This window comes from Epargyreus clarus, unplaced genomic scaffold, assembly GCF_041222505.1.
Source record: "Epargyreus clarus isolate Ecla_fem2 unplaced genomic scaffold, WU_Ecla_fem_2.2 ptg000018l, whole genome shotgun sequence".
NCBI lineage: Eukaryota > Metazoa > Arthropoda > Insecta > Lepidoptera > Hesperiidae > Epargyreus > Epargyreus clarus.
This window is the reverse complement of record NW_027332226.1, coordinates 12,857,733-12,875,684: the sequence shown is the minus strand read 5'-3', so window position 1 is coordinate 12,875,684 and position 17,952 is coordinate 12,857,733. Positions and strand designations below refer to the sequence as shown.

The 17,952-nt window shown below is 35.7% G+C and overlaps 1 protein-coding gene across 2 annotated transcripts in view; it reads left to right on the top strand.

Annotated features, from left to right (window-relative positions):
• The window catches only part of LOC140749466 (anaphase-promoting complex subunit 11-like), a 59,174-nt gene that overhangs the window by 2,199 nt on the left and 39,023 nt on the right, over positions 1-17,952 (top strand). Inside the window, exons 1-2 of one of the 2 annotated variants that reach the window (XM_073082508.1) lie at positions 1,193-2,567; positions 4,536-4,710. In XM_073082508.1, the coding sequence (XP_072938609.1) occupies positions 1,339-2,567; positions 4,536-4,710 (1,404 nt within the window). In that variant the 5' untranslated portion in view covers positions 1,193-1,338. Of the gene's footprint in view, positions 1-1,192; positions 2,568-4,535; positions 4,711-17,952 lie in introns of those variants that run through there. The other variant, XM_073082509.1, reaches the window with a different exon arrangement.

The following is a 17,952-nucleotide window of genomic DNA, read 5'->3' as shown; positions in this document are numbered from 1 at the left end:
TTTTTATTTTCATTTAACAATGAAAACAACAAAGGTATCTTTGCAGTAAGAATTGATATGAATCTTTACACTTTGTACTTCCTGTTTACTTTACATGTCATTATTTGAAAAACAATGTAGGGAATTAATATGACATGTTTCAAAATTTTGAGTATATTAGTTATGCATGAACTTTCTTAAAACAATAGAATACTTAATCTTGAATTTTTTTTTTGTCAAAGCGCAGTCATTTATAAGAATACATTATAATTGGTATTTCATACATGTACCTGAATGTTTATCATATACATTCATAGTTATTTAATATTTTTTTGAAATGTCCAGGTTTTAATCATAAATGCATTATTTGACACACCAGTTTTTAGTCATACCTTACCAACTTGAGTTGAGGCTTTCAGAGAAGATTTTGATTAATAATCATAAACATCCATTTACATTCCTATACGTTAAATATTGTATTTTGTATTAAGTTTTCCTATCTTACTCCAAGTTTAAGTATAACTGCCACTTGAACCATCTGTTTTTATTGAACAATACCAGAACAAAACTAACCATAACTACAAGATTAAAATATAGTTTTCATGTCAGACTTGACTCTTCAAAGTGGTATAAATAGTGACTTTTAGGATGCTCAATCTTTTTTAAATTGGCAGTACATGTCAGACACAACATCCTGTGGCCTGCGTGCCCGTTTGCTACTTACACGCATAAAAAAAATATAAACAATCACTTTCATTGAGTGTGGGTCAAGTCATTGTTACAACGTGTGGTACTTTGGCCGGAAAATACGCAATAGTACGGAGTACAAAATGGTTTTTAAGCCAGCGAGCTAGGGTCGTGCTGTCGGGCGGTGTTTGGTGTCGAGAGAGTGGTGGGGCTAGGGTTGACACTAGTTTTAATTTACTAAAAAAAACTGAACTTTGCATTATTTTTTCGATTACAGATGAATTGACAATATTTGATTTTTTCCCTGATTTAATTATTATATAGACTGTTCCTTAATAAGTTTTTTATAAGAACAACCTTAAAGTTACGTAACATAGGATTATTAACAAAATTCATTTGATGATGAATTCCGCCAATTAAAACTGCACGTGTTGTAAAAAAAACAATAGCCGAAGTAATACTTTACTAGCGCCAACCCTAATAAAGACTGGTCGGTTCAGTCGGTTGTATTCACCGGCGCCGCAGTCAGCGTAGCGCACGGGCGGGGGCGGCCGTGTCGACCGCGCGCTCGATTCTCGCGAGTGTTGTAACTTACGTGATGTTGGTGTAATCGCGCTCATTATACTATAGTGCTCGTGTTATAGTATTGTAGCAGTGACTCCTCGCTCAAGAATGCTGATGGTACAGACTAACGCGCACCCCATGAATACTAACAAGCTCAAGGGACCGCCACCTGTACCACCGCGGCCCAGCCAGAGCATGGTGGCCGAGGCGCTCGCCAAGACCAGGAAGGCTGTGGCGGACTCGAAGGCCTCGTTGACTAAATCTCGAACGTTATCAAAGCAGGAACCCGGCAGGACCGCAAAGTCTAAAACTTTAGAACGAACCTCCGCCACCAGTCCACCCGCAGTGACGCCCAGACAAAACGGTTTGGCACGTGTAAAATCCTTCATAAAAGATGTTATCAGTGACCGCAGTTCGTCATCGGATGAAAGAAAGTCAAGTGGACAAAACTCTAGGCGAAGTTCTAGTGACAGCAGCTCGATACATGGACCGGCATCTTACAAGAAATCTAATGAGTCGCTCAATTCCAAGGCGGTCAAAACGTGTAAGCAAATATTAGTGCGGTCTCTATCAACGTCGAATAAATTGGATCAGGATTCCAAATGTAAAGTCACTAAGTCGTCAAGTTTCGCGGAAAAGACGTTCCCCTTACGAAAAGCCCCTCCTCCACCGTTATCACCAAAACCTAAGCTAAAGCCAATGAAACCTTTACCTGTACGAAAGAATTCTATCGAACGATGTATAGAGAAACAGTCGCCGGAAATGGGCCCGTATTCGTTGCCAGTAGACGCCAAGCCCACGCGAACTTTGGTACCCGAGGCGCCTTACGCTACCGTGGAGGAAGTTCAAGAATTCGATGACAGATTACGGAATAGCCCGACCAAGCAAGTCAATAACCTTTCTGATACAAAACACACGGTTGACAGTTCCAAGCGGGATGAATCTGTAAATAAAAATAACAACTCCTTGGAAAGGAAGACATCTCGTGTAACAGAGATGCTCATTTCGGAGATTCTGGCGAGTAGGAACAATAATAAAGACGAGGCTCACACTGTTATAGATAAGGGTAAGGGTTCGACGAACACGCTCAACGGCAACGATTCGCCCGAGATCGAATTGATGAAGGATATGAACAATCACGAAATGTTAATTTACGAGTTGCAAACGATGCGGTCGCAATCTAACGTACCGGAGAATTTGAACTCTGATTTTGAGAAGAACGGAAATTGCGACTCGGAGGATTCTGAGCAGAATTACGCGATGTCCTCGGTGACCAGCGGGAATACCGACGATGACCAGGCTTACGCGTATATCCTGGATGATGACCTAAAATCAAGGTTAGAATCAAATTTCTTGATTAATGTTTACGTCTCGCGTTTACATTTATTAGGCGACCTTGCAGAAATCTAGTAATGTTTTGATCGTTTCTCTGATTTCAATTGTTACGATATTTGAGTAGTATTCAGGTTTAATGAAAATACAATATAGGTAATATGTATTACCTAACATATATTTTAGGGTTCTGCTGTAATTAGTTCATATGTACCTAGTCTATATATGTACCTCCAAATCGGAGAGTCCAATACAGTTTTCTTAATGAAATCGATATTTCTTACTTAAACTACAAATGAGGCCCTTAGATTACTCGGCATTAAGTATGACTATATGACTATTGTCGCCCATTGGCATACATAAACCCTGCTATGAACATTAGCAAGAAATGTGCTACTGAATTTCAAGTCCTTTTACGCTTTTTGTTAACCGACCATTAGCATGTAACTTTGCAACGAACACAAGAAGTTCAACCGCTGGTCTTTCGTGCCCTTTTTTGTACCTTATTAAAGTTTTTAGCGTCATCAAATCGCCTCTTATCTCACGAGCGCAGAACAACGTCGTGATCGTTTAGTGCTCGTATGTCAAACCGGTAGTTTTGAGCAAAAAGGTCGCCGGCGACCAAACCCGGTTACATTGTACACTGGCTCGTCCATGTTTTCTAGGTCATAAGCGTAAAACTATTTAAACGTTAACATATATAAGCAAAAACGTAATGTACATGGATTTGGTGAGGATTAGGGTGTGAAATCCCGTAAGAAAACTTGGTACATATTTACATCACTGGACACTCAATCCCACGGATTCCGAATCCAGATATTGTATAACCTATCTATGGTAGAATCCTAAGATGTAATAAAATCAATAAAATTACTCTATTTTAACAACATGACAAGGAAAAACGTTTCTTACGCGTATCATTTGTCTCGAATGATTAGTTTACTGCCAAATGTGCATCATGTGTAGACAAAAATCTTTTTTATCACTTATAATATTTCACTATAACGTTGAGTTACTGCCCTGCCTTACAGTAGCCAAGTTCCCTCATGTGAGCATTGTGCACTAATCTACACTTTCTTCAAATATTTTCATCGTTGAACTAAGCGACAGCAATTTCTGATAGTCTTGTTACTTTAAAATCATGGTTTCCCCCCTAACAACGTGTGTTAAAATTTCATGAGAATCGATGAGTAGCAAGCAAACTCACATTATATTATATATATATTAGTATTTTAATTATTTTATCCTATAGAAAACCATTGTTTATTTGTATGTGCAAATTTTTATGACTAATATTCATAATTGGAATAAGAACTGTTTCGTAAAGGACCACTTACAAAACAGTAATGTAAATTTTAATTCTTTATTAATTAATAATTGCTTAATGATTACTGAGAAATAGTTTGATACCAATTCATTTCAAGTTATTTACTAATCCCGACTGCAACATAACAAACAACTAAAAATAATAAATAACTAAAACATTACTCTCCATGTTTTTCAAGCGTTTGTTGTGTATGTGTAAGTAAATATGTATGTCTTATTCTTTGGTACACCCTATGACCTACACGACTTGATGAATTTTATCGTATGAGGTGTCTTTAGATTCGTCTATATTGTGGGATCTATAGGCTAATTATTTTAAGCAGTCTGATTTTATTGTTTCTATAATTGTTACTAATTTATAATTCATAATAATATTTATGTTGAACTTCCTTGCATGGGAGACTGCAGACTCCCGCAACTGTGGTAGAAACATACCACCAAGACTACACGATAAACTTTTTTGAATTTGACTACACGATTTTTTTGAAATGAATTTTGGATGACTTTAATAAAGTCTACACAAACCGCGGTAGTCTTTCATTGTTTATTTTGCCAAGGTCAAGTTTTAACATTCGACGTGGCCCTTACCCAGTAGGGGTACATAAACAGTTACACTAGCACGCAATAACAGAAACCATTGTTTCCAGACTACGTAAGCAGTTCCGAGCGATCAGCACTATGTCGCTGCAAGGGTTGCCACCGCTGCCGAAGAGTTTAAGCGGGTTCGCGGAAGGCGAGCCCGATGTGGACCCCGCCACCCCTACGATGGAGACGCCGCCGACGGACCTGGAGTCGCAGCTGGTGTACTTGAAGAAGGAAATGGTAAAGATATCAAACTACTACATATATTAATATATTATATATCGGCTTTGTTCACCTTGTTAATGTTAAACGTTTTAAATAAACGTGTTGGAAAGGACAATACAAAAATGGTATTATGATTTTTTTAAGGAATGACTGTGTGCACAAGCGCTGAAATGGAAGACAATGGTGGGAAAAGCGATGTTAATCAGTTTTAATCTGCAATTTCTTGATGTTCTCCTTCATCTGATTGTTAATCTGAACTAGACGTACAAATGAAATGTATTTGCCGTTACTTGCTTAATCTATTTTGTAGTCTTTTGTATAGTGTTATTGAATTGATGAAGCTATTTAAAATGACGAGTTACGCTAAATTACTAAGCTTAACTTAGTTCTAATCTGAAAAACTAAAGCTCGTTATTGATACTTAATCTACGTAGCTATTCGTACCAAAAAGCAAAATTAGACAATTTCTAGTATTAAGGAATTTGTCAAACGTCAATCTTTCCCAAGCAAAACATATGGAAAACAAAAGGATAGATTGTTTCATAATGTCGAGCGTAAATCAACATCTTTTGATAACAGTTGTATTATCGTCTAATAAATGTGATATATGAGTTGAAGTGTAAGTTGGGATTCTTCAATACGATTGTATTGCACAATGCACCCGATTATTATTTAATTACTTTCATAATCCGGTCTATTTCCGCGATGCAGAACATCATAAAAATGTTACTACACTTTTCCTGTAAAAGCAATTTAGAACACCACAGTTTATGGGCACGGGCGTAACGTAAATGTACTAGATACAAGTTTGTAGGTAAATGGTTTTTTAACGTCGTAAAATGTTTAAAGCTACGTTGGAACTGTTACTCGGCATTTTAATTGAACGTTGTGTTACTTTGATATTCGGTTTTGTTATCCATTTAGCACCTAATAATATGTCTATAGGTGTAATTGAAATATAGACAATCAAAGTATGTTATAAAAAGAATAAAAAATGTAAAAATTACTTCATTTCAAATAATTGCACCTTTCAGTTGCAATGTTTATTTTTTTAAAGTAGTTTGGTAAAGAAAACCGACTGGCGGTTTTTGAAAGATAATAATTCATTAATAGCCCCTAATTAAATAAATGTTGTTATGCATATTATGAGACTTTACTTCTTAGTTCTTTTAAAGTGGTTAAATATAATAGTTTTTACCATCCTGGTCAGGTCTAACCCAGTTGTGGGGAGAGACTGAAGCATAATTAAAAAAAAAAACTTGTAAAAAAATAATAGCTAAAAAGCAAGAAGATTCACTTCTTGTTCTTCTGAAGTATGTAAAAAATAATACGTCTCACCCCCATATCCGCCCCTAATGTGTTTTTTTTTTTCGCACGTGCACCACTTGTATTCCTCTCAAAATATCTGAAGTGTCCGACGGGTGCTGCAGCAAAAAGTTAGAAAAACGATGACCTTGCACTTTGACTCGCTCGAGACTCTCCATATCGATCAGTGCGGTCTTGTATCGTTATGCAGTTATTCAGTGAAGATGTTATGTCATAGGATTATGTCATAGTGATTTTATAAGCCGCGTGTTCAATACATTTGCCTTTATTCCTCTGGATACAAGTATTGACTATCGTTAAATCCAGGTGATGGGTATCTACTATCTGTTTTCCTGTAAGTTGTTCCTCCAATGCGATTTCAGTTTTTTTGTACAGTTAGGCGCAGTAACTGCAACGTAACATATTGCAAAATCATTTTTCAAGTTTCGTTCAAATCAGATCCCTTTTTTTAATACGACCGTACGTCACATACGTAATAATATAACTCATATGATATATAAAAGGAACTATCGATCATTTAAGAATTTGCGTTATATAGCTTTTGTTTTGGTGTAATGACAATTAATTAAAATAGTCCGCACTGTACCTTAATATTAATAGCCACTGAGATTGTTTTCAAATTATTAGATAAACCGGTCCTATGTGTACGCAATGCGTATCAAGAAACTACACGTAAAAGTTCATATATAAGCAACACGCAACATTTAACAACCAATGTCCTTTTGAAGCGTACACCGTTCACGTTATTATCCTTTAAATAGACGTTATAAAAACTAGAAGCTGTGTTTGACACCAAAAATAGCCTGGTTCCCCGGCCTTATACTGTGACGGCTCTAGTTGGTACCTTTTAGTTATCTGTGACTGCGTTTTTATTCGTAGTTTCATAACATCGCCTGTCTCTCGTGGTTTTGACCACGAAATCTCTTAATCGTGTTGCGGCAATTTGATTTATGTAAACAAAACAGTTAATACATTTCGTTCAAAATATTTTCTTCAACTCCGCTCTGGATTGTATGATCAACTACAATCCAATCTGTTGTAATATTGAGGAACGTTTTTTTTTGTTAATTATTCAAAAATCAGTAGATTATATTTTATAAAAAAAAATTGACGTTGGTCTCAAATTCAATTACTCTAGCTGTTAATATTACTGAGCCAATATTTTCTTCATCACTTAACTTACAGTGGATTATGATTTTACAAGCATTATCTAATGAATTTGTGAATATGTTATTGCTGTTTTTATTTTTATTTGCATTATCACAACTTCCGCAGTATGTTGGGTAATCTTCTGCAATATTATTCGCTTGCCAAAACGTGCCTTCCGTTATTATACTATAACTACTAAATATTAGATTAGAGTTTTGTATGCAGTTTACTTTACCTTTAGACTGTGCCAAATTTTGATTTAATATTGTTTTATTTTAAAGTACGTTACTAGTTACTAGCCATAGTTGTTTGTTTTAAATATTTCGAAAACAGTTTTGTTGCTTGGTTACAGGTAAATGGTAATTTTTGTTGGCTTCATCCTGGGAAAGTTTTCATATGACACAATGAATTAAATGATGATGCGATGTCATTCGTAGAGAATAAATGGACAAACCGCAAAATTAGACCGAAATGTCGCATTAACTTATCCATATGTTAAATGAATATTTTACCAGTAGATATTCAATTATTTTCCTTGTGGTGTTTTATAAGTTATTCTATCTGTTCCTTTAAAACACACCTACGATAATTACATTTAAGATGGTAGGTAAAACGACGGCATCACCGCCACACAATTTGTAGTTGTTGAATATAGGTGGAAGTTCACCATCAGGTGGGATGCATGCTTCATTGCTTATAAAAATGTATGAGCTCAATGTGTGTATTTTATATTTTCATTGTAAAATATTGCATTCGTTTAAAATTAAAAGGTGTAATTAGGTGACATCCGTATTTGCGTTGATTGTTCAAAACATAACATGTTTTTTAATGCATTTTAAGATATCCTCGTATACGAATAGTTGCTTTTTATCAGCATTGGCGTCATATTGAACTATTGTGACGTCACACCAGAAGACAACGAAGGCGCTTCTAATGATACCTCATTTGTCGTATTATAATGACTACTTAAAGGTACACAGGAACGATTTAGCTTCATACACGGCATGCTGAAATCATAGCCGTATTTTGGCTTTACTGTGCTCGGGTAAAAAACAGATGTTGTCTAAACTTTCATCTTTATCGGCCGTTATCAGCGCCGGCGCAGCGTTGCGAGTAAACCCGACTATTTCCGTGCCGTGTTTAGCAAATATCTGGTTGTGGGGCCAACTGATTTATACGATTCTATTCATATTAAGAGTGATTGAAACTTCCCAGACCGATTCGCCTTTCTCCGTTTTTCGCTCCTGTTTTGTAATGTTTTTTGTTTTGTTTTTCGTTTAGTTTGTGTTTGCGCTTTTGTAATTTGGAACTTTCAACGCCTTTCGGAAACGGATTACGCTTCGTGTTTCTTTGTCTAGCGAGGTTAGAGCATCAAGTTCGTATATAGTAAGCGGTTCATTCTAATTGAAGATTTCGTTAATTGTATTAGAATTACGTTATACGTTACGTTACAGAGATACGTATCTACCACTGAAGAGTTTATTAAAATATATCTTGTCTGTGTTTTCCCGTGCCACATTCATCAAACCCTATTACAGTCTTAACTCTGCTGTTGACTTTTTTCATTCCTTATTAACTTGTTACAAATTATATTAAACCCTTGTTAAATGTAAGACGTAAAAAACTACAAGATCTATGTATATTCTGAATTGCACTAAAATACTTGTTCACAAAGAGGGCGCACTAATTAGTGATATTATTATGGCTTAATTAGCCATTCTCTTGAGTTTAATTGTAGCCTAATCTCTTAATGTTTCATGCGCCGCTATCTCACGGATAGATATAAAATTATAGGACTCTCAGCCTCTGAGAGGCACTCAAGTCTTTCGTTACTGTGTACTTTATGTATTGTATCATGTTCATGTCTCATTCATTTGCTTCAATTACATTTTTTTCTGCTTTGTCTTCATCTTTACCATGTTATGTCATTTGTATGTTTTTGCATACGATGCTTATGCTTTATTATAATATAATAGGGATTTTACTTATACATTTATAATATAAAATAAAAATCCGCTAGACTTTAATAGATTTACGGTCGTTATATTATTAGTTACAAAAACAAAAACATTCAACTCTATAATAGTAACAGTCGGGACATTGAGGAAAAGAGTCAACCAAGACACATTAATTGGTAATAAGTTGTTTTGACGTGCATGTATGTCAAACGTCCATCAATCCGAGATGACATCAGTGTGAGCAAGGTGATATTTTTTTATCAAAATTTTCTTAATGTCCGCTCTACCCTATGTAATAGGTAAATTTCTAACGTCATTAAGTAAACAGTTGAGAAAACTTAATGATGTTTCCTCATTTTTTTGAGCACGCTTTTTTATAACTGGAGAGTCTGAAGCATACTCCGTCATGTGGAGACGTTTCATTATGTACTCGTTGGTCTCACAACTTGCGATTTTCAACATAATGACGTAAAACCGGTAAACACTGGTAATGTTGTTTCATCTCCACGTACGTATGCAACACGTGGGTGTTATATGAGTGTTATTTCAAATGTTATTGTAAACAACTAATTTAATGTGTTTGTGGATTGAGCGAGACGTATTCTACGTTCGACCATCCAAAAAAGTTTATTGACTACGAAATAAAGAATCGTTAAAATAATAATGTGGTAATATTTAATAAATAAATCTGATAGCGTCGCTTATATTTATTTATAAATAACGAATTATATTTATTATGTATGTTGCTGATAAGATAACATAAATAGATAGTTTCGAATATGGCGCCTTAAATACTTAACACTTTTCATATTAATATGAGACTCATTGTGGACCGAGCCGCATACAACTCGAACTTGCTGGTTTATCCATCCAATCCTGGTTGTGAGTACTTGTGCTTAGTAGTGGGACGTATAAAATAGCTGCAGACGATACACAAAACAAATACATTACAAATAATAGCTAATCCTATGGCAAAGTTGGTTGAAATGTTACATACATTATTCATTCTCTTATTTGGAATTTATTATTATTGTATAAGTAAATTCTTGTTCAAAACAGACAAATATTATCTTATTTATATGCGTAAATATCACGATAAACCCACGGAACACCTGCTCGTTCGTACCTACGGGGCCACGTTAGTGGCAGCTGTTGATCAGTGTCTACAACACCTGTTCTATTTGGAGAATCATGTCACTCCAAGACGAATACGACATAATAGTCAAATATAGAATCCAGATCCAAAAACATTACCTTCCCGGTTTGGTGATTCTTATATGTGGTCCGTTTATTCGAGATGCACAAAGAGCACGCAATCCTCATTGTAGATTTTTAACTCAAGAAATAGGCCTAGGATTATTGTATTAGCCTCTTGTATTTTATCTGTACAGCAAAGATGTTGTTTAGTTACTTTTCGCCTCATAACCATGACTGGTTAAAATCAAACCTAGTGAACTCAGACGATGTTTTTGGGTCAGATTTCCCTTTCATAATCTAAGTCCCCTGGGTGAACCGTGTCTAGGGTACATTAAGCTTATTGATATTTCTGTAAAAGCTAGCGTCACCAGGCACCTAGGCAAAACCTCACTCACGTGTATTCGTATTATTAAATTATTAAAGACGAATACCTAAACATAGATCGCTAGAACACTCGGTGCAAATTCAGTAAGATGATTGAATCAGACGTGACGTCATCCTTGTTTGTACACAGTATCGACTGGTACTCGCACTCCTACTGATAAGTTTCATTGTAAACGCGCAATCAGGTAAACGTGATTGTTTTATACATTTACGTATTGGATGCAGCCATCGTTGATAATAGTGTTGTTATTATTGTCATTGAATTTATTAGGGTTTGCATGAAAAGATTTTAAGGAAAATGCAGAAAAATCATGCTTTATTGAAAATCATTCTACTCGTATTATTGAGAAATGAGACAAAGCATATGTCTAGGAAAATCTTCTCTATCGTCACCAATCTGATTTGCCCTTGACCATTTTTAAGGTGATGAATTATTCATGTAAAATTAGCGACATAACTAAATTTGCTTTATTAGAGCAGTAACCGATTTGGTGTACTGGATTGGAGACAGGAACTTAAAGACGAGCTTACACGTCAAAATTTACAAAAAGCTATATGCTTTACTCAACTTTACACAAGGTTCCTGATCCTGTCCCATTTGAATTTAGTGAAAAGTGCCCATAGGTTGTACTGATTATCTCAGGTGAGCTGTATGCTATATATTTTCCTGCACCATATGATATGTTTCTTTGTTAATATGTATTTAACGGTTAACCTTGTCAAAGTCCTAGAAGTCGTTATGGTCACTACCTTCGGGGTCGCAAAGATTGAATATCCTAGCATTAATATCGATTTCTGATCTACTAAAATTACTTAAAATATTTCCTTGTTCTAGATAAGTTATCAATAAGTTTCACGCATGGGTACGACGGAGTAGAGTTCCTCAGAATTTCGGTGCAATCATACATATTTTCGGGATTGGGAGTACTCTGTACCACGCTCTGCAAAATTCTTTTCTACGCATGAATGTCCCGTCAAAATAGTTTTACTGGCATACTAGCGTTTCTAAGCGCTGCTGTATTCCGCTCTAAAAGGTATGGTAAGGGAGACATATTTACCCAAGGCGTTCCAAATTAGCGCTCAATGTAATCTTATGGGGCCGATTACAGATGTTCATGGGCGGCAGTAGTCACTCACCATCAGATGAATTGCATGCTCGTTGGCTACTTCAATATGATGAAAAAGAAACTCATTTTGAAAATCAGGCAGCGACGTCGAAGATTTAAAAATCCAAAGCGATAGCACCAATCAATCACCGATCATTCAATTTTGTCGGCATGTTTTGTAAACCAATTGCCGTGATTGTGTCATGCACTGAGTATCTATGAAACAGGTTTTACGCCAATTATCGTGCACACAACAGCCTTCGAGACCTTGTAATGAATTCGCATCTTAGGCATGGCGATTCTTTCAGAAAAAGATCGACTCTTGAATCGATTCGAATCGAAGTGTAATAAATCGATTCTCAAAAAAATTAAGGCCTAAAGAATCGGTCTTTTCAGCTAAGAAAGGGCGAAGGAGATGATAGCGAAAAATAATCATAGGAAGGTCACCGGGACCAAACAAGCACTGAAATGCGTATCCGTCAGCAAATAATGTCTATAACACATTCAATCAACTTCGAAAAATCGAATTTCGATCTCCTAGGATGAAAGATCGATTCACTGAATCGATCCATTGCTGGAAATCGATAAATAATCGATTTTTTGGCCCAAAAGATCGATTCTTCGATTAATCGGTCTGAGATCGCCATCCCTATCGCATCCTACACTCGTTCGCTCCATAAAGATATCTATTGTTTATCGATACGGCCATGAATCTGATAAAAAATTGCGACGTACAGATTCCCTATTATATCACATTCTATTGTTTTGTTAAGTTTGACGTGTTTTGTACAGGCGATTTGTTTTGCTTTATGAATACCAAATAATATTTCTCTAATAAAAACATATATTGTTAAGTTATCCGTTCTTAAGGAACTCTACAAACAAATAGTAAATTTGTGATCTTTGGTATCTCAAAAATTTGGTAGATTGGTTATTAATAACAGACCGTAGACTATCGATTGATGCATGTTATCAGTGGCCGTGCAAAATAGTTATTATGTTCAAATTGGCCGAGCTGTAGTTCATGCCAGTTCCCATACAAAAATGATATATGCCCTTGCATATGCGTGATGGATCGGTGTGAGTTTGCGTTGTCCGTTAGTCAATGTGAGAGTTTTATTATGTAGATATACATACGTAAGATACACCGCGGTATTATCAAAGATTCTTTCATTTGTCTTTGCGGACTTTCCTCAGAGCGTGTAGTTGGAACACGCTTTGTTTAAGATAGTTGTACAAGACAAAGTACTATTAAGATTAATGAGTCATTCTTTACATTGCCTACTTGCATGAATTATAAAAACTGGTAAGGACAAGTCTAAGATAAATATCTTTTTATGAAATAGAAGTAGCAAATGAACATGCAGTCCACGAATGCTAAACGATCACTGGAGCCCGTAGGCATATTATGTTAAAATCAAAATAGGACTAAAGGAACCTTTGGTCAGCCACATATTATGCCTTGCAATCCATCAATACAGCGTTGTACAGTGCAGAATTATGCTGCTATTCTATTCAGTGGTGGTAGCTTATTTAGCAAAAAAATATTAGTAAAAATATTAACATACGAGTATTTTGTAAATATTACGTATTTTAAATTAATAGTTTACTTTACAAGCGGTTCCATTAGACCCGTTCAATACTGAACATAATTATATCTTTTCGATTTTCCATGTTTGTGTCGGTACGTTCATAAATATAGACGAAAAACGTCACGCCAATTCCTACTGATTTATTCTATTAGTCACCTCCTACGGAAAGGGAGCGGTGCTTGTTCTGCCACTACGCCGTTTTATGCTATAAAAACTTATAATGGAATTGTGCTGTCGTAAAGGCACATTTTACGTGATGCTCGCAAGATAATGGACCATCCATTACGTTGGTGTGTCATAACGCTACCCGTAATAACACCGCACACATAGCCATTCCGCTGTATGAGTTGGTACCTAAATACAAAATGAAATCATTCGCAAAGAACGTGGTGTGTGATTTGACGTAAATGGGTATGTGCAGTTTTCAAATTTGAAATTGTTCAAACAGGTACTTTGAAACGTAATTATCTCAAAATCACGCTAAAAAACACTTCGTGATACTATAAATAGATCATCACCCAGATTCGAATTATAGGAAACCAAAGAAATGATAATTAGAATTAGGTTAAAAGTGTCTTCTAAGATTTGATTATATTGTTTGTTACTTACATATGAAACATTGATCGTTTGAAAACGACTGGCCCGAATCGAACTTCTTGGCTTTTGATCTGACAGTATATTATGTATGTTACTCTTGTAGGCCCTTACAAAATAAATTCATTTCATTTCAATATGATGTAGAAGTGATACCTCCACATGCGAAAGTACTAATACGACTTCTACATACGAAAATATATTGGACCTTCGAATAGATATAGTGGTCCGTAGGTAGCCTGTTCTCCCAGCTCAATATATATTCATGTTATGCTCAAGCCATCTCCACAATCAAATTTTCTATTTATTTATTGGGTACGTGGGTGGACTAGGAACAAGGAACACCCGTATTTTCAGCGCTACTGGAATGTTTCATAATAATGTTATATTCATAACAAAAAAACGTTTGCACTCACGGCTTGGGTATTGCAAAAAATATGAATGTTTTTGAATTTGTCTTAAATGTTTTGGCAAAACATCAAGTCGTCAATTAGGTACATGTATATTCTGTTTTTGTAAATTTTACGCAAATGTAAAATCTTATTATTCATATATCATTGTATTGTTAGCTAGTGGATTCTTTTTTATGTTGCGGAAACCCACATCCTTATTACTCACTTTGTACTTTCACAAAGAAATAATTATTGTTATATGCGAGATACCTTAAGTACAAACGTATAGCTAGTCATAATATCACAGGCATACAGAAAACTACAGTAGAACTCGACGTATTGCTCTAGTATTAGTTTTTACAACGCTCCGCCACTACCAAAATGTACAAAAATTTAAAGTTTGAAAAGAGTTACATCCTTTCCTCTAATGCGTTCCCTATCGAAAATTTACCACCTCCTTTACATTAACGCTAACAAGATTTTAGGACCGTAACAACTCTAATTCGAATTGAATCTCTATTTTTTTAATACTTACGTCCGCGTTCTCGATTATCTAAATCTGTCATAAATAACTTTCGAATGACCACGCACGAGGCCCACTCTCAGATTACGAAATTCGTAGTAAAGAAATTACTATCCGAATAAACCGAAATGGTAAGCGACAACTTTCCACAAACCTTTTGTGTACCTCCCACACATTGTGTTATGATGCTCGGATGTACTGCGAAGGTGGTAGAGCTCTTCGTGGGTTGACTGTGGCGGCTTGGTCTGCATTTTGTCACTTTTATTAGTGGAATAAGCTTTTTAAGGGTTCCCGGTTTAAAACGTGTGTGGTAAAGCGCATTAAAAAATTGGGCTTTCCAAAGTTCTTCTAGGGCTTCGTTACAATTGTCTAGAAATGATAGTGACTTAACATCGGATGGACTGCATACTTTGTTAGAAATGTATGAGAAATGACTGTCACATTAATGTGCGCTAATAAACTATAATAAATAGCAGTTTAGACCTTAACGAACTAAGTATAAAAAACATCTAATTCTATATTGACTAATGTAACCCTTTGATTGCATAAAAAGCCCTACATTTAAAGCTGACTACCACAATACTCATATCACATACATACATACATATAAATAAACACAGAACAGATCATAACACGGAAAGGTCTTATCGCTTCCATAAAACAAATATGGGCTGCAAATCTTATTTGAACTACATACATTAATGTACTCTGATTCATTGATCAATTTGACTTTGATACATAAGTACAGCTATTAAATTATGCTCTCGTAAAGAACACTCCATTGAACCCACTGACGTCGCGTTCCCTAACATCAACCTGAATCGATCCACCTTGCATCACTGTCACTACTCGCTAGCCACCACAATACAATGTGTGGGCCATTCCGTTACTCCACTCAATATTTATGCCCATACACAGAAATGCAGATGGCCGTGTTTTTGTACTATGCATCTGCGGGTAATTTTACGCTTAGTTGTTAGTCTATTAAGGAGGTGTAAGTTTGAACGAGTGTTTTTTTTTCTTTTTTTGCTTTTTGGAATTATACTTCCCTTGGCGTTTGAAGAAACTGCGCTGTGTTGTTTTCGGCAAGTAGAGGAAATGTCGTATTACGGAAGTTGCGTATCGGATCAATCATATTGAACTTATATAAAATAAAATTCATTTATAAACTATGAATGAGTATAAATACTTTGCAATATTGACGGACTTGTAAATAAATCAATTTTAAACAGTACGAGTATTTGCGTACCACAGTTGTAAATTAAACACTTCAGGTAGGCAAAAATTGACAAATTTTGAACGTCAATAGGCAAAAATTTAATAATTTTATTTTTACTAACGATTATTTAACAGACTTATTGTTATTTCTTTCGGTACAACCATCTGTTCATAATGTATTTTAAAAACTATTATGTGTCCGAAATTCAAAGATGCGTATCCGTTAGACACATGTTCGAATTTTACACATTTTTTTTAAATTTCACAACGTAACTTGTATTGAATTATTTGAACGTGGAATTAAAAATGTATTTATATTTGACCTTTCCAGCAATGTTGAGATGTTTTGAATATCTCGACTACTCGAGGTCGTAGATGTATAAAATTAATCAGTAGTGTTTGTGTGATATGTTCAAGGTAATACGAAACTTATTTGCTTTGATTCCATGGAGAACTAGTAGACCGTTGTTATTTATCGATGAAACGAGTCAATATTTATTATGATATTACATTTGAATAAAATCAATCCCCCAATTCTTTAAATTATAAGACATGTAATGAAAACGTGTTGTATAAAGCAGGTCCAGGTCAAATCTGGTACAGTTATTTTCGATAGATAAAACCATTCTATATTTACAAGAGTGTTTGCACCACCGCCTTATTTTGTTCCGATAATTAGAACTTTATCTCACTAGTATGTACTTAATAAAACTCTAACACTGATTGACAGACAATGCGCAATTTAAACCGGTTGGTTGGTTGGTTAAGCAGCACGGAACTTATTTATGTAACGTGGATACTAAAAACGATTTTTCAAATTCAACTCCTAACTTGACTAAAGAGAGGATGAAAGGATGAAGGTTGATCCAAAAACAACGAACTGCATGCGTGCTTTCTTCTATTGCTACTATTGTTTTGTAAGATAAAAGTAAAGTATTCTGATAATTTATCACCTAACATCGTGAGGAAACTTGCATACCTGATAGATTTATAAAAAAAAAAAATATCAAAGGTATGTGAGGTCTACCAATATGGACTATGGACTATGGCCTAAACCTTCTCATTCTAAAAGGATACCCGTGCCCAGCAGTTGAACAATAATGGGTTGATGATGATGATGATGATGATGATCATCTAACTAAATAACAGACGAGAGCTTGTAAGCTTAATATGAAGCATCCTCCAGTACTGTATAGACCTTAAATAAGACTGCAAGCATTTTCTTGTTTTCGACTTCTGTTACATAACAAACATGCTGACTCTACCAGCGCTTGAAGAATGCCTCGCATGTAGGTCCCAGAGATTGATCCGTAACATTCGTATTGACAATTAACCTGCATTATCTAATGCCACCAGACATCCGTGTTGGGAACTAATCTACGGTTATTCTCGGGTCTCACATGACGGTTATATGCCGTGGGTTCAATAAACTTTGGTCGAAATCAATGATTTGTAGCAGCTGTGACATAATTGAGCTGTAGGTATGACAAGTAACTTCGTGTGAGGAATTGGCTTAATCCATAATATGGTCGGACCGAAGAGGTACCATCGTCATACTTATTTCTACATGAAACAGTTCTTCCGTTTCGGTACAAGGAGTTGGATGCCGATAGCCTAAATATGAGGTCCTCGCAATCTCGGTAATCTTAGTCCTCGCGACTAGCAACGCATCTGTGTTGGCTTCAAATAGAACCCATCTTCTATATGGAATGGGTTACAGGTGACCATGAACGGTAGTGATCACTTACGACCAAGTGGACTCTAGCACGTAGGTCTGTATCCCGTTGTCCCTGTAGTTCCGGGACTAGAATAGGGCTA